Source organism: Conger conger, chromosome 5 (genome assembly GCF_963514075.1).
Source record: "Conger conger chromosome 5, fConCon1.1, whole genome shotgun sequence".
In the NCBI taxonomy this organism is placed as follows: domain Eukaryota; kingdom Metazoa; phylum Chordata; class Actinopteri; order Anguilliformes; family Congridae; genus Conger; species Conger conger.
The window spans coordinates 15064144-15085959 of NC_083764.1; the positions used below are offsets into that span (position 1 = coordinate 15064144).

Here is a 21816-nt window from a genome sequence, read left to right on the forward strand (position 1 = left end):
GTAGCCTTACGTTAAAAATGTTCATTTTCTGGCCCCTTTCCTTCCAAGTACAGGATTTCGTACACTATTGCGTGGCCTTCATTTTTTTAAAGGGCGGTAATATGTCCAATCTGCTACCAAAAAAACCCGGTAAAATACGAGCTCGCTCCGCCCATCTGTACCTATTTATACAATATCGCAACACTGCTTGTCAGTTGCAGTGGAGTTTGCCGTCGTGTCAATAGCCCCTGATGGAGAGATTTTTGAGAAGGTTATAACGTTACTTATGATTCACTTGCAGGGAATTCATAGAGCATAGCTAGCTACTTGCCTGCAGCACATTTCAGTTTTCCAGTCTCTGATCCTCCAGAATTTACATACTGCAGCGATTGGGATCTTGCTTGCTGCATGAATTGCTGGAACGTTAGCTAACTGTTAGCGAGCGTATCTCGGCATAAAGAAAAAAAAAAGCTTTACGTGTTAGTCAGCTAACTGCCAGCATTTGGTGGTATTCTTAATTTTAAGATACATTCAAGAGATGACACAGGGGAACAACATGACTGAAAATGAGTATGATACGACAAAGGGCAACATCTCTACAGTGCCGGCTGAGGTGGACGAGAAGAAGGCAGAAGAGAGTTGTTTGAATGAAGAGGAGAAGAAGGAGAATGGGGATAGTAAATTAAAGGTCCCCGAGACTGCTGAAAAAGAATTCGAGCCCCCGGAGGGAGGTTGGGGATGGGTGGTCATGCTGGCTGCCATGTGGTGCAACGGGTCGGTGTTTGGGATCCAGAATGCTTTCGGTATCCTCTTCGTGTCTCTGCTGAAGGAGTTCGGCTCCGAAAAGGACGAAGACCTCAGGTTTAAAACAGGTCAGTTTCCACTTGCCCATATCGCCGCATTCCAGCCGGTCCACACCAGCCTCTTCGATCGGAAAATGTGTATTGTAAAAGTTGATGTGTGTCAGAACTGAACGAGTATCACATCCGCTGGCTATTATTGGCTAGAAACGACGGTTGCGCTTCCACCTTGGAAGCAGGCACCGCAATTTGAATAACGTAAAGCTGAACGTTAGATTCCATATTCACCTTTGGGAAGAGATACCTCAAGGCAGATTCTGTTAAACCTGTTCAAACTTTAAAGCCGACGATACGTGTAGTGTAAAGTTTGAACAGGTTTAACAGAATGGGCCTTGAGGTCCCCGTTCACGTGTTCCTGATTGCAGAAGTTAAACCACCACCATAGCTTCGTGCAGTATAGCCCTCATATGACAGGCTTTGCGCGTGGGTAACTGTGATGTCGTTCTTGATTTCATTCAGTAAGAATGTTTCTTCAACCGTTATGGTCGAATAGATTTGTCGGAGAAAAGGGCTGTAAAGGAAGAAAGAAACGCAGTCTATAAGCTTCAGTAGGAGCACCTGGCAAACTGTTGAGTGTTAAATAAATATGATATGACTCATTGGATTCATGTATCCCACGTTAATGTTTTACAATTTAATTAACACATTTTACAGTGTTATAAGTTCAAATTGGTCCACAGATAATTTAGTTTACTCTATTTTAATTCATGTCAAAATGAAACATTTAAATAGGCTCAAAAGGGCATAATCTGAACAGAAGAGTATACAGTAAGTCATCAGTATAATTTAGAGCAGTTAGCCTAAATATGTCTATGTGTACGTATGGGACTCTAGGGAGAGAATAGCCAATTTCATGTCAGAGCGCTGTTATAGCAAACTTTATGAATTTTCTGCTTTACTTATACAAACGATTCCTTCAGTGGTCTTTGATTTGCAGAATACGCCACTTTCTAATACTGATTGAATGATGTTATTCCTTATCACGCGTCATTCCATTTAAATCGGTAGCCCGACAACAATTATTATAAAACTCACCTCATATCTGGCTAGAGATGGTGTCGCAAGCCTGTTTTGCGAGTGGACGGGGCTAGAAGCTAGAATACTCCAAACAAGCCTATTTAAAATTAACCATGGTTGTTGAGTGGCTCATCCTGGTGCATGAATAGGCATGAACCCCAGGGTGGCGGTTCCTATTCTGACTGCCAGCGCCAAATGTGACGTCAGCCAAAGGGGATAGGTGCCACTTGCCTGAATTAATTCCACGTAACGAAACTCCTCAAACCACCCTGTTCAATTGACTCCCATACAAATTTATCTCTATTTGACCCCCAAACACCCCTTTAAATCCCCCATCTGTCATTGGCTCCCATGCATTTTCACTGTAAAACTCTCCATATTAATGTTTTAAATACCTTACATTTAGGAGTAGTTCCCCAGTCAGGCAACCCTGAATGGTAGGGTTCAGGTAGCTAGGGGTCTGTGTTTCATTGCTTTCTAGTGACCCATGTTGGTCAGTTGGGCACCCTGGGTCTGTTTCCCAACGCTGCACATGAGGTGTCTTTCTCCGACTGAGGTCTTAAGTGCTAACAGATTATGTGCATTAACAAGATGTATCTGATCAAAACTAACTGTTTTTCGGAGCATAGAATATCACATTCATATCGTCCTGCATGCAAGTGTGAACAAGATACATTTATCTTGGCATTTTCTAAAGGGACTTGTCTCACTGCACACTGGAGGTGCATTATGAGGCACATTATGCTTATACTCCCACTTGTCTACTTTGACTCTGGCCTCTGGACTCTCTCAATGTAGATTCCTTGGCAGAGTGCCTTCTTGCCATGGTTGTCACAATGTAAGCAGGGCTGGTGCAGTCATTATTGGAGAGAATTTAGGCTTTTCAGCCATTTCTGAGACTTCTAAATCAGAGTGCATGTTCAGGCCAGGAGGGAGGGGGCCTTTGACGCCATTTTTTTTGTTGCCATCCATTGAGGTGTGTCAGTGATGTGTCATTTTGTGTTTGCATTAGTCTTGTTAAACAAGTCTCCCTGTAGTAATGCAGTCATGAGGACAAAGGCACGGGGGAAAGGTCAATTACTGTTCTGTTGTCCTCTGACTGTGCTTGTGAATAGCCTTCATGTTTAAATGGGTGAACTCTATTGAAACTGATTAAGAGTGGATGTTTAACCAAGGGTCGTGTATATTTATGTAATGTACACTCAGTGACCTCTTTATTAGATACACCTGTACGCCATCTTGTTAATGCAAATATTTAATCAGCCAAACATGTGGCAGTAACTAAATGCATAAACGCATGCAGACATGGTCAAGAGTTGTTTTTCAGACCAAATGTCAGAATGGGGAAAAAATGTGATCTAAGTGACGTTGAGCGTGGAATGATTGTTGGTGCCACACAGGATGGTTTGAGTGTCTCAGAAACTGCTGATCTCCTGGGATTTTCACACACCAGTCTCTAGAATTTGCAGAGAATGGTGTGAAAAACAAAAAAACTTCCAGTGAGCAGCAGTTCCTTGTTAATACAAGAGGTCAGAGAAGAAGGGCCAAACTGATTGAAGCTGACAGGAAAGTGACAGTAACGCAAATAACCATGCATTATAACAGTGGTATACAGAAGAGCATCTCTGAATACACAATGCCTCCAACCTCTAAGTGGATAGGCTACAGCAGCAGAAAACTAATAAGTCTAAAAAATAAGTCTAATAAATACCTAATAAAGTGCTCACTGAGTGTATTATGTCTGCTCATGAGACCGCTGGTCCTGTGATGAGAACAGTGTCTTGATCAGCCCTTGCTTTCTTTTCTTCTGTCCAATTACCACTCAGTTTTACATTATTACAAGCTCCATGACAGCAGGGTCTTTACATTTCAGAGCAACAAATAGCAACCCCTCCTAAAATCCCATCCCATTTATGGGTATATCTATACGGACAACCACGTTAGCATATTACCTGCAACACTGTTCAGCATGTAGTTACTGTGCCAGGTTTCGTGTTATGAAATTTCTTCATGGAGACAGTTATTTTGCAATAACGCATACCATTTATTTGTACTGAGAAATTCATTGACATGACAGCTCATAAGCTCTACACCAAGGGGATCTGCACAGTGCCCTGGTAGACTTTTAAGGCCGGATAATGGAATTAATGGAATAATACTCATTCAACAAAATGCCTGCAACTGAGGTAATTCCATTTGGATTTCTGATAGCAGAAGTCATCAGTCTTATGTAGCAGTCAATATCAGTGAGTGGTTAGGTTCTTGATTGCATTGCTTGTTGGTTGCTTAGCAGCTGAAACTTCTTAAAAACTTTTAAATTAGTTTGTCAGCTAGTCAATTCTGAGATGTTGCATTCCCTGGTGTTGAACGTGAACTGAACATTAAAGTTGAATATGAAGCTATGGACATAAGCTGAGGCCTTTAGCCTAGAAATTGCTAGGCTGGGCTATGTCAGTAATCGTATGACAGGAAGCCTGTTTCTGTAGGACACTTGGCATCGTCCCACCAGGATTTGGGGGGGGGGGGGGGGGGGGGGTTATAAGTGGGCCGGAGTTCCTTGGCTCACTTCAGCATATTTCCCTTTGCTATTCACCAGATGTCCACATGCTGACACCACAAGGTCTCCTGTTGTACACTGCGTAGCTGGTACTGTGTGGGCAACAATACGGGCAACTGCAGTGCACTGTAGGTACACATGGTACAATTGAGATTCCAGATGTAAGTGAAACAGGAATTGTTCTCCCTCACAAAATTTGGTTTGTGATGTACTTCAGCACAGTAAATGTGCCGGTTTTTATAAGCAGGTAAGTTATCCTTCTTGACTTTTACACCACGTCGAGTTATGTCCCAACAGATGAGATTGCAGGATGGTGTGCCTTAATAATTAGATTGATAATTGACTTTATATGACTCCCATATATTCATTCTAGCTGCCATAGAAAATTAGAAGATTAAATTGTTGCTGTAGATTTCACGCCACACCTTTAACACAACTTGGAATACTTCTGAGCCTTGTATTTGAAACTGTTGGTTCCAATGGTTCATACAGAAATTCAGCACTGTTTTAGGGGGAGACTATGTGAAAGTGGAATCTGTGGTAGGTTGGAGGAGGCAGGCAGACAGCAGCCTGGTCAGAGGTACAGTAGAGGCTGTCAAGGAGATTGCAGGGTAGGGGGAAGAAGATTTGTTTGCATGTTTGGCTGCTGGCCATGTGGTGGAATCCAAAGAATATATTGTTCCTTGTGACTAATCATATCTTGTACCATAACTCAAGATATGCCAGTTTTAATCGCAACATTAATTTCACGGTGTTCTCCAGTTTCACGGAAATGTAATATAAGACGTAGTACAGAGAGCATTTGTTCTGAGCAGTTCCAGTAAGCGCAGGCCAAGCAGACAGTTCATAAGCAAAAATATGGTTGGTAGTTTGCAGGTTGTTTGAGGACCTTTGAAGGCATGAAGCACTTTGTTTAGCTTCTGTGGTCGAATGGGGTGATCAGGCTTTTCTGGTGAAATGTGTGGCAGGGATTGCATCAGCATACATACAGCACAGCTGTCCTCGCCATTCTAGTCTTCCCAGAACATTAATAGCGTCTTACTGCAGTTGTCAGGTGCCACCATTGCCAGCCTTGTAAATTGTAGTTGAATACTGACATGGTTGGTCACAGTGTCCCATCTACATGCATAGGATAGTCCTGTATATTTGACCTCTGAAATTATTGGCAAACTTTTAGATCTCCCCATTAGCCTAACTGTCTAAATAAAGTGAATGAATTTGGTGCACCCACATGGCATTTCTCTGGTGTGGCATTGTTGAGCAATGAAGAAAGTGCAAATAAACTGTGTAATGGTAGGTGCGTCATGAATATTCGCTGTTCTGATTTTGGCAGGATTTCTCTTTTTTTTTTTTTTGTACTTATTCAGCAAATTCAGTTTTGGCAGTCATCTGACCGGGGTCCAAAAAATCTTCACTTAGTCTCAAGTCTTTGACTGATTCCAGTGTTGCTTGATAATTAACAGAGTTAATCAAATGAGATCTTCATGATTTAAATCTCTGTCCACCTAGTCCAGTCCAGATTGTCATTGTCCAAAATTTACAGACGTGCAAAATTCAGACAATTTGTTATTTATTGCTACGGATGGATATATTTGGATGCTCTTCAGAAATAATGGATGGAGGCCACACCATACATCATTAGCAGGAGATTCGGAGGGAGTGGTCCCATTGTGTTTGCACAGTGTCTTAAGTTGTTTATATTTATGTTTTTAAGATGTTGGTCCATAACACCGGAGATGAGGGTTAGCCACGCACCTCCCAGGGCTGGCCTTCCTGTGCTGTGTACACTGTGCATGTGAAAGCTGTGCAAAGCAGATGTTTCCTTCTACCACACAGGAAGTTTTGAGGGGACAGGAAGGGGCAGGTGACAGATAAGTAGTGTTCTCAAACTGTAGCCTGGCATGGAAGACCGGAAACCTCCCAAGTAATAAAGCACAAATTAATTTGCTAATGTTCCCTTTCTTCCTTCCTTATACCGAATGTTTGTGCTTGTCGGAGATGTGCTCCTGGGTATTTTTATTCCTTTGTATACGACACATAGTAGCCGAGTGAATTTGAGAAGTGGAGAGGTTTCACAGTGAGAGAGCACACAAATAGTAAAACGATAAATGTGAATGGGTGGAACTCAAATGTCGGAATGGAGGGTTTAATCTTGGCTTCAAGGCGTGGTTTGAATGACGGGAGTAATGAGGATTGCACTACTGTTTGTGTAGCACTCCAGTCTGCGCTTTCCTGTGTTCATATCTGGAGAATGCATATGGTGCTGGTCACTGTTATCAGAGCTGTAATCACCCCTCCAATGTGCAATCCTCCCACTGTATGGCCCTTGCTGTGTTCTGTCCTCTTGTGACCCCTCTCTCTTACTCTGAGAGAAACAAACATGTTTACCAAGTCTGTAGATTTTCCTTGATCACATATCCACAATCTCTGATTTTATCCAGACCTGTTGGTCCCCAAGTGTCTGCAGGTTTTTGCGGTTTCAGTCAACTGCCAGTTTAGGCTTCGGGGAGATGGTGTGCAGACTCTTCAGTCAACTGCTGATTTGAATGAAGGACTTAAGACGTTGTGACCTTGTGGAGTATGTGCTGCCGTCAGCTCCCAAATGGTGCTACAGAAAATGCACAGAATCGGTATACGGAAGCGGTGTGTAGTGTGCTATGGTGGTCGGCCCTGCAGTAGCTGTCCATTTGCCTGTGTTAGTATACCCAAAGTACACCCAAAGTACATCCCCGCCCTTGGTCATGACGCCACTGGAACTGTATCATTGGTAAAGGCATAGTATGTGTCCTCCTTATGCTCAGGCAGATAAAGTGCTTAATTTCTCGGAATAAATGTGTGGTTAGAGTAACAAATATGCTAGAAATATTATATTTTGTTATCATTCATTGGACTGTGAAAGTTTGACTAATTCTATTGCCTGAAGAGGGGACGGCCTGATACATATTGGACATAACTTGGCTGCGTGCCCGCTGAAAACGATTTTTCACCGTTTGGAAATTTGACAGGGAAGCAGTGGAATGTGTGACATTAACACAGACTTAAGATGGAATTTAAGGTTATCTGGAATTGGTGGAGAACTCCTGTGTGCCAAGACGCAGGAACTATCCATCAAAATGCAGTTATGTCAAAAGATAAATGCTTTTGAAGACATCTTTGTTAAACATTACAGTATAGTGTACATTCTAAAGATGTGTTCTAAAACACAGAAAGTACAAATGCTTAAACAGATGATTTGTAAATATCTCAATGATGTCTGGGTAATTTATGATCTCCTTCCATATGCAACATTAGTACCCAGTTGGTGCCGTGCACAACACCAGATGCACCTGGCTCTGGCAGGAAATGAGGAGGGCCCAACAATGAAGTGCAAAACTGAACCATGCGAACAGAAGCAACCCAAATAATTAAAGCTGAAAACATTCAGTCATAGTGCTGTTTTACAAATTAAAGCACTTGAAATCCTGACTGAACTGTTTCAGTTCAATGAAATTAAATTAAACTTTTCATGAACCCAAACTTGGCCTAAATCTTACTTAACATTCATAACTTTAGAGAAACCTATCTAGGTACAGATACAGTATGTTACATTACATTACATTACATGGCATTTAGCAGACGTTCTTATCCAGAGCGACGTACATCCATCCATCCATCCATTATCTGAACCCGCTTATCCTGATCAGGGTCGCAGGGGGGCTGGAGCCTATCCCAGCATACATTGGGCGAAAGGCAGGAATACGCCCTGGACAGGTCGCCAGTCTATCGCAGGGCACACACACCATTCACTCACACACACACTCATACCTACGGGCAATTTAGACTCTCCAATCAGCCTAACGTGCATGTCTTTGGACTGTGGGAGGAAACCGAAGTACCCGGAGGAAACCCACGCAGACACGGGGAGAACATGCAAACTCCGCACAGAGAGGCCCCGGCCGACGGGGATTCGAACCCAGGACCTCCTTGCTGTGAGGCAGCAGTGCTACCCACTGCACCATCCGTGCCGCCTCGAGCGACGTACAATGAAGTGCAAATCAAACACAAGTATGAGTGCTAAGATGACCTGAGAGGACAGTACAGTTCCGAGTCCTAGTGTAAACATACAGATAATGTAAACATTTGTTTTAATTGTCAACAGTGAACTACTCCTTTTAAAGTGGAATGAGCTTCTATTAAGGGTTATGCCTTAAATGTTTTTATTTAGTCAAATGTGTTAACGTTCAGAGGCATTTTATAACATTGAGTACATTCTTCCCATTTTAACATTTAAAAAGTAAACAGAAATGACTGCTTTCAAACAAATAATATTCCGTTTTTTATGATTGTGTATTATGTTAGTCCTTATTTTATATTTCAACACCCTAGTATGGGTTGCTCTTTACTGTCATTACACATGATAACATGCAGTAAAGGTACACTTTGAGTTTGTAGAAAGGAAGGTTTAGGCTACAGCCCTGTTAATGAAGGACATTAAGCCACAGCCATTAAGCCAATATGAAGATAGTGACAAACAGCATGTTTAAAGTATATGAAGCCAAGTGCATGAAAACATTACTCCACAGATCCTTCCATGCTTGTGTCCATGTGTTGTTTTGCAAAGAGCAGGAATTCCCATTTCAACCCCATTGTTTGTTCAGTCGCTCAGACCATGAGAAGTAACACGTGGCCCCCCAAATAAGGGGAAATAACATGTTATTGGGCCACCGGTATAGGCCAGGGACGACTAGTGCTTCACGCGGGTGCTGACGGATGACTTTTAACTTCCCCGAGGTGTGAAAAGAAAGTGAAAATCCCCCGGGAGTCTCTCTTAATCCAGTTAACATCGCTCGTCCTGCATTCTGTCCAAATGTCCAGGGCTGTCGCCTGGCCTTTTTACGGCTCTTAAGGGCGAATGCAAAATTGGAAAGCGGCATGACCACCCCATTCATCCTGCCCTGATTTGCAGGCAAATCACTGCTGGCTAATCGAGGGCTAATTGCCAAGTGGGGGTGAGAGAGGGCAGAGGTCGTGAGGTTCAGAGGGCTCATGTGTCGTTTGATCTCGCCTCCACCCCTCCCCCCATGCAAATGTTTGCGATCTTGTGCAGGCTTCCCATGTATAGCGAGTACAGCCTCCAAGTCTCAAATTTGAAATGTATTGTGGCATGTTGAAATTGTAGCATATAAAATTTGTACCAGCATATAATTTTTCCTGGGCATTTTCTTATCAGTTGCCACAAACTCAAAATGAGATTAGAGGTTAATAGCAATACATAAAAAAATATTCACCCACTCATTGTGCACACCTGATCATTTCATCACACTTGCACAACCTCTTGTACTCACCATAGCCAGGTGTTTTAGAAGAGTGCAGTTATTCTGCAGGAATTTCACAGAAAACCACATCATCTGCATATCAGTGAGTTTTTTTTCTCACAAGGGGCACTTTGCCACACCCATTCTCAGAGCTTAGAAAATAAAATGTTTTATAGCTGCCAGTGTGCCACAGGGCTTCCAGCTTATTCTCTCTTACTGTACTCTAAATGTACTGTACTCTACATCTACTCTACTCTAAATACAGTTTTTATATATTACTGTGAACAATGTCTTCCTGACAAAACAAGAATGGTATACTGACAAGTACCTGTAGCCATCTAGTCGACAAGCACTCGTTTCTGACACAGCCTTCTACCTGGCTAATACCTGGAAAATGTCTAATACCAGGAAGATGGCCTCAATGTGTCTAATTCAGATTTACAAGTGTACAAAAGTTAAAAGAAGTGTTGTAAACCTCTCCATGCTATATTGATATTTTATATACCCATATTTGCTTCCAGTTACCTTAGATAAACTTCACCATGTTATCTGCACTTCCACACTGGGTCCCAGATGTTTTTTTCTCATTTTTGAGCTGAATGATACCTTGTTTTCCAGTTTCTGAAGTGTTTTACACAAACATGCTCCAGCTTGCTCCCGCTTTCACTACAAAACCACAGTCTCTCATATCGCAGCAGTTCCAAACCACATCTACAGCTCTAAGTCATTTTAACAAAAAAAGCCAACTTTTCTTACTTTGAATTCTCCCTAATGCATTCTAAATAGTTGTTCCCGTGTTTTTGTCTCTTTCTGTTTTCCCGGTTTTATTCTTTCTATAAAAACACTTACTGTGAGGCACTTTGAATGCTGTATAAACAAAGTCTAATATACTCTTCCCCGGGTGGTAACATTCTGTGTTAAAGCCTTAGACACAATTCATACCTTTTCAATACAAACAATACAAACATTTCTGAACTGCATGCTTGTAGAATCCTGTTATCACATAATTATTATAACTTGGCATTTTGGATTTTCGTAAGCCCCCAATCCTGACAATCCACCTCCTCACAATCCCTGGATGCTGTTGGCCACTTATTGGATCTGAATTTGAGAGATAAAAATCTGATAATGGACTATAGATTTTGTTGAGTGCACTTTGTACCATGTGATTTGTTTTCACAGCAGATCCTGAACACTGCTTTTCGTGAGTGAACAGGTCAGCTGGTAGTTTTGTTTTTGATTGCGACATCATTTTGGGGGGACGGCACTTTTGGAGGTGGGCTATGGCCGATGGGGTAGGGACCAATCAGAGCCTAGACCCACCCACCTCAGCACTCCAGCTCACCCTCACCCAACATCATTTCCAGCTGGGGTGTTTTGTGTGTCTGCACCTGTGCCAGGCCTGACAAACGACTAATGGAGCTGTAGCCAATCACGGCGAGAGATGTCAGGGGGGCGTCAAGGGAACGTAAATATTAAGCTCAGGTGCCAGGCGACTAGCCTTCACATTTCCACTTCCTGTCTCAGGCCTGCCAGAGGGGGTCATTTTTCTGCCTCTAGGGCAAATCTCAGTGCCCTAACAAGCCAGATATAGAGGTGCTATAAAAGAGGTTCTGAAAGGAACTAAAACCAATTGGATTTCTATTCTGAAAATACTATACTTTTTGTTGTGCTGAAATTTTGCTTTCTATTAGTGGTTTCCTTATTGTAGTATATGCTCTTTACATTCAGAAAATTTGAATGAAATTAACCTCATTCTAAAGGATGGTTTACATAATGTGTATATTAATCAAAGAACAACAAAACAAAGGACAAAGAAAACATTAAGAAATGAAATTTAACCTGCAGAACTGATATTGACATTTCCCTTGGCTCACCTCTTGATGCTGTCAAAAGTTTGTCTTTGTAGACAAAACAGGACATGTGTGTGATATGAACTTACTTTCACTGCCAGTTCAAATTGAGCTTCACAACAGTGCAAATGAAAAACAAGTGTGTGGTCCTGGTGTGTGTGTGTGTGTGTGTGTGTGCTGTACTTCCCTCTGGTGGGAATGACAATCAATAAGAAAATGAATACCAAAAGAATGCCAAAATAATATCAGAATACAACACCTCTTTAGTGCTGGGATAAAACAAAATCCTGCACCCACACCGGCTCATTTCGGATAAGATTTGACACCCCAGGTTTACACTATCTGATATTCTCCCTACATTTCTCGATGAGCATATGAATGACAACTGAAGACTGTTCTTGTATCCCTAATGAAACATTTTACTATGATCTAATCAGCAGCACTGTGGGTGAACCGTATGCAGCCAATTATCTAATTGGTTGAAAGAAAAACCGGCATGCATAGCAGCCCTTCAGGACTGGAATTGCCCACTCCTGGAATAGAAGAATGACACAAGAATCCAGTGATAAATAGTACTTGCTATTGTTGGCAAAATGTGTAATTAGTTTTATGATGAAATTGCCCATCATAAAACTTTGAACATCAGCAGTAATAATTACACAAGTAATTAGAACATATAGCTGAGCAAAGAGCGCCAGAGACATTTTACAGTTAGGTTTGTCCTCTTTGACTCCATATATTGTAATGGTGTTCTGTCAGTGTCTTTAATGGAAGCAAGGCTTCGATAATCTCTATGCGGCAGCCATTCAGATGTACAGGAGTAGGCCTGGAGTAGGCTGATACTCCCAACCTCTGTTGTGTTTTAGAGTTCATGAAAGAAAGGGTTCAAATAGTGTGAAAGAAAGCACTTGGAACATAGACAAAGAAGTCTGCTAGTCCTGGGGCTGCCTGTTTTTATGGTAGATGGCTTTCTCTAGAATTGTTCAAGGTTACCTTTGGACCTAGAAGGAGAGTTTACTTTATGTGTATCTTGATATCAGTCCCTACCCCAAAGGGTCAAATGCATGGGTCATCACATTCAAATTCAAGCTGGTTCCAGTACGAAAGACTTCACTGATGTGATTATTTTTCCATTTTTGTTTTCCTGTCAAAGGTGAACCAGACTTACGATATCAAGGAACCTGACCAAGCCTGGTTGGGTTGAGGTTGCAAAAACATGAGCTGTAGCTTTTTGGAAAACATTGAAGAACTGCAAGTGCACTGCAGTTAATGGTTAACGAGGACGTTTGATCTCTGTCTCATGTTAGTGTGACATTGAGTTGGGTGAAGGTTGTTTGATAAGACAGGGATAAGATAAACAAGCGAGTGTGCGGTGCGTGTCTTTCTGCACAAGCCTCTGCTCTGGGGCAGGGCCGTAACCCATACCGGCAGCCTTCCAGAAACGTCCGTTAGCACACCGATTCGGCAAACAGAAACACCCCAGCCTGTACTGATGGTGCCTGAGACCCAGCCCCTAGGTCACTCTTTGGACAGCTGTTGGACAGTGTCACTGTATATGCTCCGCCCACTTCCATAAAAGGGTATTCAGATATCCTCCGTAATGTACAAAAAAACGGTGATGGGCATGTCCTGTTCCTGGAATTATCTGAAAAAAAAAAAATCCCGACAAGCGACTGACCTGAACAGTACATTGCTCATAGTGTACATATGAGAAAAACTTGGCAGATTGCATTTATCCCAAGTATTGCTGGGACAATGGGCTACAGTCCCAGAAATAAAATAATAAATAAATGATTGTATTACTTTTGCTGGAAAAGCTGTTAACATTCAGAAAAAGCCATTTTTACTACTCTACACTGTGAAAACTAGGCTACATATGATCTCTTACCTGCCTCTTATATACCCTATATAAGGGAAGGAAACTGAAAGGAAAGGAAACTGTCCAATCACAATTAATTTTCACTGCTCCACCTTTTGATGCCCTGAAGTGTTCAGAAGACATGCAGTTGACATAGCTCGTAATATGCTATTTGGCAGAATTAAAGTAGAAATGTACTGTTTTTTCTAGTAATTTGGAGATTTTGTCCGTTTTGCCTTAAGAACGATCCGCACATTTGAGCACCAGACCCATCCATTATGTGGTTTTTTTTTTCGGTGGGTGGTTTCAGGTCAGGGATTAGTGTTGCTTAAACCCAGGCCCCAGCCGGAATTCCTCAGCGCGTGAGCTGATGGCATGATGCCTTCCAGCTGTGAGCGGCCTGTGTGTGAAGTGGGGGTGCAGTTCTGGTGCTGCCTGGGCCCAGATGTGGAGGAAGCAATGGAGCCAGAATGGGGCCCCCGAGAAGATTAAACAGAACCGGTCCAGTAATAATGATTGGTGCCATTTCTGCATGGGGGGCTTTTTTAATCACGACTGCCGCTGTTCTCATTAATGCTCGGCATCACAGGGGATCTGATTTGGAGGGTGGGGGAGGGGAAGGGGGGTGGGTGTGGAGGTGGAGAACAGCTACCATCAAGAGCCATTGCGTCAGAACGGTACAATTTTAACTGAGGGTATAATGTTTAGTCATGGTTCAACCAGGACAACCTCTCCGGTCCTTGATGACCCCTTCTAGGTCTCAGTCATAGAATATGTGTTGGCCGTTTTTGTTGTCTGTGCTAATTTCACTGTCAACGTCCTTTTATCAGGACTGTGTCTGTCATTGTAGACTCCGTTTCCTGGCAACCCAGGGGATATTGGCTGCTTTTGTAAACATGTTCCCAAATGACTTGTTTTCCTGCACAAATCTACAGGGAATTTATTAGCTCATAAAATCAATACTTGCCTATCGATGAAGAAATGGGCATACTGGTCATTTAACAGGCAAGAAATCAATGTGTAGGAATATTTAAAAAATGAACAGATTGTGTGTGTTCTCCAGAACTCATTCCCCCTTTGTTTTGCCATCGCAGCCCTTTCTCTGATATATTATCTATGCAAAAATAATTATCCTGTTGTTGTTTCAGCCGCATGCAAAGTGGAATGGTGTCCCCAATTCAGACGTTCCCCTGGGGCACATCAATATGAGACACGGCGGTGCGAGTTAGTCGGCCTGTTCAGCAAAGGGGCCTCATGTCTTGCTTTTTGTATTCCACATGAATCAATAGAATTCAAACCGCATCCGGAGAAGTAGACAGTGACGAAATTGGGGGGAAAAGTATACAGTGGGGGGTAAGTCTCACCGACCGGTGACCCAAAATGATTATGCCCACAGTCTGGGAGATTTGCTGGGTGCTGTATTTTCTGTTGGAGTTTAAGGTGTGTTACATGCTGGTATAGGTCTATAATTAGAAGCCTGGTGTAGCCAGAAGGATTGTAATTAGAAACTGCTGGCATTAGCGTCTGGGGGAGTTGCCATGGCGCAGGATTATGTGGGCACCAGTCCAGGCGCAGAGTTGTAATTGACCGTTTCCTCCGCCTTCCCCTTAGTGGAGTCGGAGCGGGCGCTGTCCTGAGGTGACAGCCCGCTCCTCCAGCGCAGGACGGGGGGTCGTGTGTGTTCGCCGTGGGAGGGGGCTGGAGTGGCGCCAGTTTGTCAGCATCGGGAAGCTTAACCAGCCAGATCAAACCCAGGCCCCGGGAAACGCGCTCTGGTCCCCCGTCGGCATTGGCTCGGCCGTAAAGACAGACCCCTCTATAAGGCTTATGTACCTCTAATTCCATAGCATAAACTTCAAAGGCGTTCCAGCAGTAATCAGAAATCTTAATACATCGTGGGCTGAAATCCAAGGGCTAATGTAATGTTTGGAGGTTTTCCCAACTTTTGTTGGATGACAACGCAGTTCGATAGGGTCACAGCTCTCCATTCTCTACACATTTAGCATCATTTACTTTGCGTACATAGCTTTTCTGCAGTCTTTGTACTGCAGGCTGATGAGCTTGGCTGCAAATGTGACATGTTACTGCACTGTCAAGTTTTATGTTATCTTACTAGTTTCCCAAAAACAGGCTTGCATTTCACAGAGGGGAACAAAATAGATCAAGTTCAGTAACAGTACACTCTCGATTGTGACATTAGTGACAAATCCGCTTGTTGTTTGAGACTTTATACTGGATGGTTCAGTACAATGCGGGCTTACAGCCGTGCTGTAAAATCCAGCTATGCCAGCTTGACCAGCTTGAAAATTGCTGAGCAATTACTAGGTTAAAGGAAAACACCAACATTTTGAGAAATATACCTTTTTTCCTACTTACCCGGACTTAGACGAGATGTTCGATTTCATTTTCATTGTTGTGCATTGACTATGTTAACATAATCTGTTAGATTAGCATAAAGCATAAAGACTTGAATAAAGCATAAAGACTTGAATCTTATAGGAGTCAGTAGCCTACCTCCTACAAAGTGAAGAAATACACCTAACAGCAACTCCAAAATTGCCTTATTTAGATGAGGTATCGTGTATTTCAAATACACATGCAACAATTTTTTTTTTTTAAACAAGAGACGTTGTTTTCAAAGAAGTTTTACTTTTTAAAACCTTCAGAGGAAGTGTGGATCACTGCTCTCAACTGGCAGAAGATGGAAGAGGATACATTTGTGTTCCGCTGTTATAGTTCTAGTTATAGTTTAATCTTTTCTGCTAAAGGAATAAGGCCTATACTTGATAGTACCCTATACCTTCTTCTTGGTTCAGCTGTTTTCAGCTATGATTTTCTTTGACTTTGGTTCATTTTAGGCTAGACTGACCCAAAACTCGATGTGCAGGTCAAGGGGTTGCATACATGCATAAGCCCAGAGAGGTTAGGTGTCAGACAAAAAATCTCACTTGTTATGAAATCAGGTGCCCTACTTTCTGTGATGCGGGGTGTTCGCAGCCCACAGCGAGACACGGTTGTTTGAAGATGATAGGTTGGTGCGAGAGAGTACAGTATGCGCTTTAATGAAAAATTGCGTTCGAAGCGGATCAGGCCTCGTGACGAGCTCACTGGATGTCTGGGTGTGGTTTAGCAGAGCTAGGTCAATTGACGCATGTCACATGAGATGCCATGGCCTCTCTGCTCCACCCACAGAGGAACCCAGGGACCACTCTGGGCCTCAAAAAGCCGCTATGAGCATCCTTTGAAGCAAGCAGGGGAGGAGGATGCGCTATTTCATTTGAAAGTTTCCAGGTAAAGCAGGCCCATTTCCTACTCGGGGGGCCGGAGCTTAGTTTCACATCAGCGTGAAGAAGAGAGGCCCTGCGGGGCCCGAGCCTCAGGAGCCGCGGGCGGTTAGCCTGGGGCCCGCTTTTTTAACCTGTCTGTTTTTAAGAGCAGGTCTGTGTAACGACTCTCTTTACCAGCTTGTTAACAGGTTGTCAGACCGTGCTGTTGACTTAACGGGCCCTGGCCTTGGGTCAGTGGGGAGGGAACGAGGCCCCAGCACTACGTCTGAAAGTATCTCAGGACTGGGGCGAGAGGACCAGTGTGGGAGGCCCGGCCCACAAACCCCATGGTCTACTCAGGGGACCAAATGTCTTACTGTACACCAGGAGGAAACGAAAACAGGGCAATTAACATCCCCTCTCCAACATGGGCTTTTTTCTTTTTTTTTCTCCTGCCATTGCTTGGTACTCGAAGTTTCTTAGAAGGCATTTGTTAGGGGCATGTCAGAATCCAACCTGACAGGACGTTCTGCACATTTCTCCTGGAGGAGACGGGTCGCTGAAGTGGGTTAAGTATACTAGGGCTCGGCGGGGGATGTGTGGGCGCATTGTGGCCTGCTTCGGTCTCCTAACATGTGCTCCTCGCAGGGTTTTCACATCAGGCCTTATCGTTTCACCTGCAAAGCTTTCGCTGAGGGAGCGCGTCGTTAAGGGACACTGGCGGCCAATGGTGCGTATAATCGGCCTGCACTCTGACCATTAGCCGAGGTCCTGGCTGAACCTTAATTTACGCAACTGATGACAGGCCTGGACCAACAGTATAACGGCGAGTTGCTTGTTTGTCCTGTGAGGGAAAAGCACTCCGCAAACATTGCTTCCCGGTGTCAGTACATGTCAAACAACTGCTCAGGCTATTAAGAGTTTTCATTAACCTTAGCTACGTACTGAACAGACCCCCACTAATGCTGCCTGATGGTAGCTACTTTAGACAATCTGCCAAGCAGCTGCTGAAAATCCTCTCTGAAACATTGGGATTTTTTTTATGCTGTTGCTAGGATTGAATGCCTGTAAGCATGTGAATTCAACCAAGTGATGTTGTACATCACGATTCAAGCGGAAAGGGCAAACTCTTACACCTGCTTGCAGTCCGCATTTAAGGAACTACCGAATAGCCTACTGTCTGAGTCTGAAATTGAGTCTGAAATATCATCTTACCAAGGCCTGCAGCAATCAAGGGATGTCACCTGGAAAGAAAGTATCAGTGTTATATTTTCGATTCTTCCTCGTCTCAAACTCAAATACGTCAGCACATGAAAACGGCAGCCATTTCCGGTGCTGTGATTGGACAGTTACTTTGTTTGGTTATCTAGCTGTAGAAAGGCTTCAGTGGAAATGCAGAGGATTTGGGAGGTGTTGGCAAGTACCTTGCCCTGCCATTGGCCTCTGGCTAATTTGTGAGTAAGTGGTCAATCACTTTTGCAATCTTTTGAGGTGATTTTTAGGACTCAGTATAACATCACTATAATTAAACTGTTATACAAAAAGCCATGATTCTGCATCATGAATCTATTTTGCTCCAGACTACAGATAAGTAGATCAATTTATTTAATCTCTGCCAAACTGTTGCTCAAACAGAATCTTAGGGCTTGATGTGGTATTTTGTCAACCCAAGCCAGGGTTATTCAATTTTTATTGAGTTTCTTTTCATGAGATATGCTTTGAGGAATGATGTAGTGTTCTTGTCAAACTCTTTAGATGCACATTCCTCGGTATTCTTGTACCAAGATTGCTTGCAAGTGGTTCACATTCTGCTGCTTCTTCAGGAGAATTTGTTTGGACTATTTGGTTTACTTTCTTTCAGGCAGGGAAGTTTATTTAACTTTGCAAATACAAAGTTAGTGTGGTTCTCTTCAATTTCAGATGATGATTTTTGCATTCACAATGTAATTTTTTTTTCAATTCCTTTTCAGCAATGGTGTTTTAAACTTTTCAAAACAGCTTGCACCTTCTCGTTAATTTCAGTATTTAATATAAATTTTCATTTGATTACATATGCAGTTGTAAAACAAGCCCACAGCAGTATAAATGTTAATTTGCTTAACACCAGTAAATAAAGTGATGTGATGTTTATATATTAGATATTTATTGAAGAGGAGAACGTCATTGAACTGAGATTAAGTAAACATGAAGTAGGTAAACATAAGCTTACCCTGCTCATATTTAAGCATGGAGGCATCTCTATCATGATCTGCCCCATCCACATGCTGCCTTGTATACTTGTATACAGTATACTTGTCTACTGCAACCAGTTACACTCATTCTTACTGGACAAGACATTAGTCTTAACCTTCCACAACGGTCATTTCCTGACTCAGCTGCATTTCATAAAATCCTTGTAAATGTTTATCATCTGACACTGTCAATTGTCAGTGCCAGGTAGTAGCAGTTTATTGGTCGTTAAATGCGTAATTACTGTAAAATACCTGAAGTTATATAAGCTTTAGTGTTACTGTACTTCGATAAGGAAGTATGAAAATATGAAAAGGATGGCCTGTGGTTTTTTCCCATGATGTCTAAATTATATCACGAGGGAAGTATATGATTTGGATTAAGGTCTGCACTGTCTGTGTTTTCTTTTGTATTTTTTTTACTTTTAGTGCGTACTTTCATTGCTGATGTACAGACAGATGTCAGAAAGTGTGATTTATAGAAAGGGGGGGAGGGGGTGCATCTAAAAATGCAGCTTCCACATAGCTTAGTAAAAAACAGAAGTGGACGTCACTGAGTCAAGCAGTTTCACATGTGAAGCAGCTTTTCTTCTTTCCTGCTGAAACCAGGTTCCTCTCCAGAGAGGAATGTGTGGAAGCAGCAGTGTGGGCAGGCTCCCGGGTTGCTCAACGCCAGCAGACTGAACATAGCCTTAACATATCCTTCACTTGGCACTATTTCTGTTATCGTCACAACGGTCAAAGTGCACGCGGGGCCTGTTGCACAAGCGCTGACGGTGTGTTCTTTCACCGTCGCTGCTTGTTTTCCTTTCTTCCTCTCCTGTTTGTTTTCTTTGTCTCTCCCTACAAGACAAAAAGGCTGGAAACAATATTTATGGAGTGCCATGCTGAGCTTGTTTTCTCAAAGCCGCAGGCTTGTTTCCGACGTTTTTCCAAACTCTCACTCGTCCCTCCGCAGCCTGCTGGGAGTTTTGGCGGTGGGAGCTCCTCGCCTGTGTTTTGGTGCCCAGAGGTCAGAAAAGAAGGACCACTGTTGAAGGGCACTGAAAGCAGATGGTGCCCTCAATCACTGACCCCGAATAAGTTTTTCCACAAAATGACTCAGGATAAGGTTACTGTTGGGGCTATCTGATCCTTGGCCAGTGCACTATGATAAGGAAGGCCAGCATGGGGTCTTCACTATTTATTAGCACGGTGTGATGTTTTGGGCAGAGGCACCTTACACTGTAGCAACCAGTCAATCAACAACCTCCTCTGGTTCCTGGGCTCCTTGGGTTTTCATGTCTACTTTCTGATTTAGTGGTTTCATGTAGCTTGTTGTTGGAAGTCTACTTGCAGAATCATATTTTCTGGTTTTCTGGCACTTATCTTAGAGGTTTTGTTTTCATCTGTATAACCATGGTACTGAATGAGGATCTGAAAGAGAATTGTAGAGGACTTCTCTAGTTTCAAATGTATTTTATTTGTTCTATTTTAATAGAGGCAGACTAGTTATGCAGTTGTTGTCAGCTATTTCAGATGTTGGACGTGTTGTTCCAAAATTTCTGTTCGATCCATGTGTTTCGTTGACAGGACGCCAGGGGGTATTCTTGGCTGATAGTCCTGAGCATATGAGAGACCTCTCGACTCAGATCCGTGTTTGGTGGATGGCGTTTTTCCTGATCTGCACTTCCTGCTGAGTGAAGCCAACTTCCTTTTGCTGTTTGCGATTCTCATGCTTGGAAGAGAATAGCTTTGTCAGTTTGCATCACCGGGAAAAAGATGACATGTTTAATCTATATGGGTGTATTTCCATTGCCTTTCCATTTCCATTGTTTTCGCTGGGAGACTGAGGATAAATGAAAAGCTAACTTGCGATACATTGTAAATACAAAGCTTTTACCTGCATAATTTTACAAATCAGGTTTAGTGTAATATGATTTGGGGATGATTGTTGCAGCAGTGTTGGTGCTTTTATGTCAGGAAAACAATACACAATGTTACTGTATGAGCAAAAAACTTGTAAACGTGTGTCAAACATGTTAGAGCACAGTTACTCGCTCATTTGTTTGTGATTTGGCACACCATCTTTTTACATGTATGGGAAAAAGGTGCAGTGGGTAGCACTGCCGCCTCACAGCAAGGAGGTCCTGGGTCGAATCCCCGTCGGCCGGGGCCTCTCTGTGCGGAGTTTGCATGTTCTCCCCGTGTCTGCGTGGGTTTCCTTTGGGTACTCCGGTTTCCTCCCACAGTCCAAAGACATGCAGGCTGATTGGAGAGTCTAAATTGCCCATAGGTATGAGTGTGTGAGTGTGTGAGTGAATGGTGTGTGTGCCCTGCGATAGACTGGCGACCTGTCCAGGGTGTATTCCTGCCTTTCGCCCAATGTATGCTGGGATAGGCTCCAGCCCCCTGCGACCCTGATCAGGATAAGCGGGTTCAGATAATGGATGGATGGATGGATGGGAAAAAGGTGCAGTGGGTAGCACTGCCACCTCACAGCAAGGAGGTCCTGGGTCGAATCCCCGTCGGCCGGGGCCTCTCTGTGCGGAGTTTGCATGTTCTCCCCGTGTCTGCGTGGGTTTCCTTTGGGTACTCCGGTTTCCTCCCACAGTCCAAAGACATGCAGGCTGATTGGAGAGTCTAAATTGCCCATAGGTATGAGTGTGTGAGTGAATGATGTGTGTGCCCTGCAATGGACTGGCGACCTGTCCAGGGTGCCTTTCGCCCAATGTATGCTGGGATAGGCTTCAGCCCCCCTGCGACCCTGTTCAGGATAAGCGGGTTCAGATAATGGATGGATGGATGGATGGATGGGAAAGAGTTAGGCTAATTCTTGATTGAAAGCGGTTATTAGCTGCCTCTGGGGAGCCAAACAAATCCAAATCTGATTCAAAATATCGCAAAAGTGTCAATGTAGGGTAA

At 43.2% G+C, this 21816-nt stretch overlaps 1 protein-coding gene across 1 annotated transcript in view; it reads left to right on the forward strand.

Moving 5' to 3' along the window:
* Window positions 1-169: 169 nt before the first annotated feature.
* Window positions 170-21816, forward strand: part of slc16a10 (solute carrier family 16 member 10) — a 36999-nt gene continuing 15352 nt past the window's right edge. The window contains exon 1 of the mRNA XM_061241419.1: window positions 170-851. Coding sequence (XP_061097403.1) covers window positions 518-851 — 334 coding nt within the window. The 5' untranslated portion in view covers window positions 170-517. The remainder of the gene's footprint in view (window positions 852-21816) is intronic.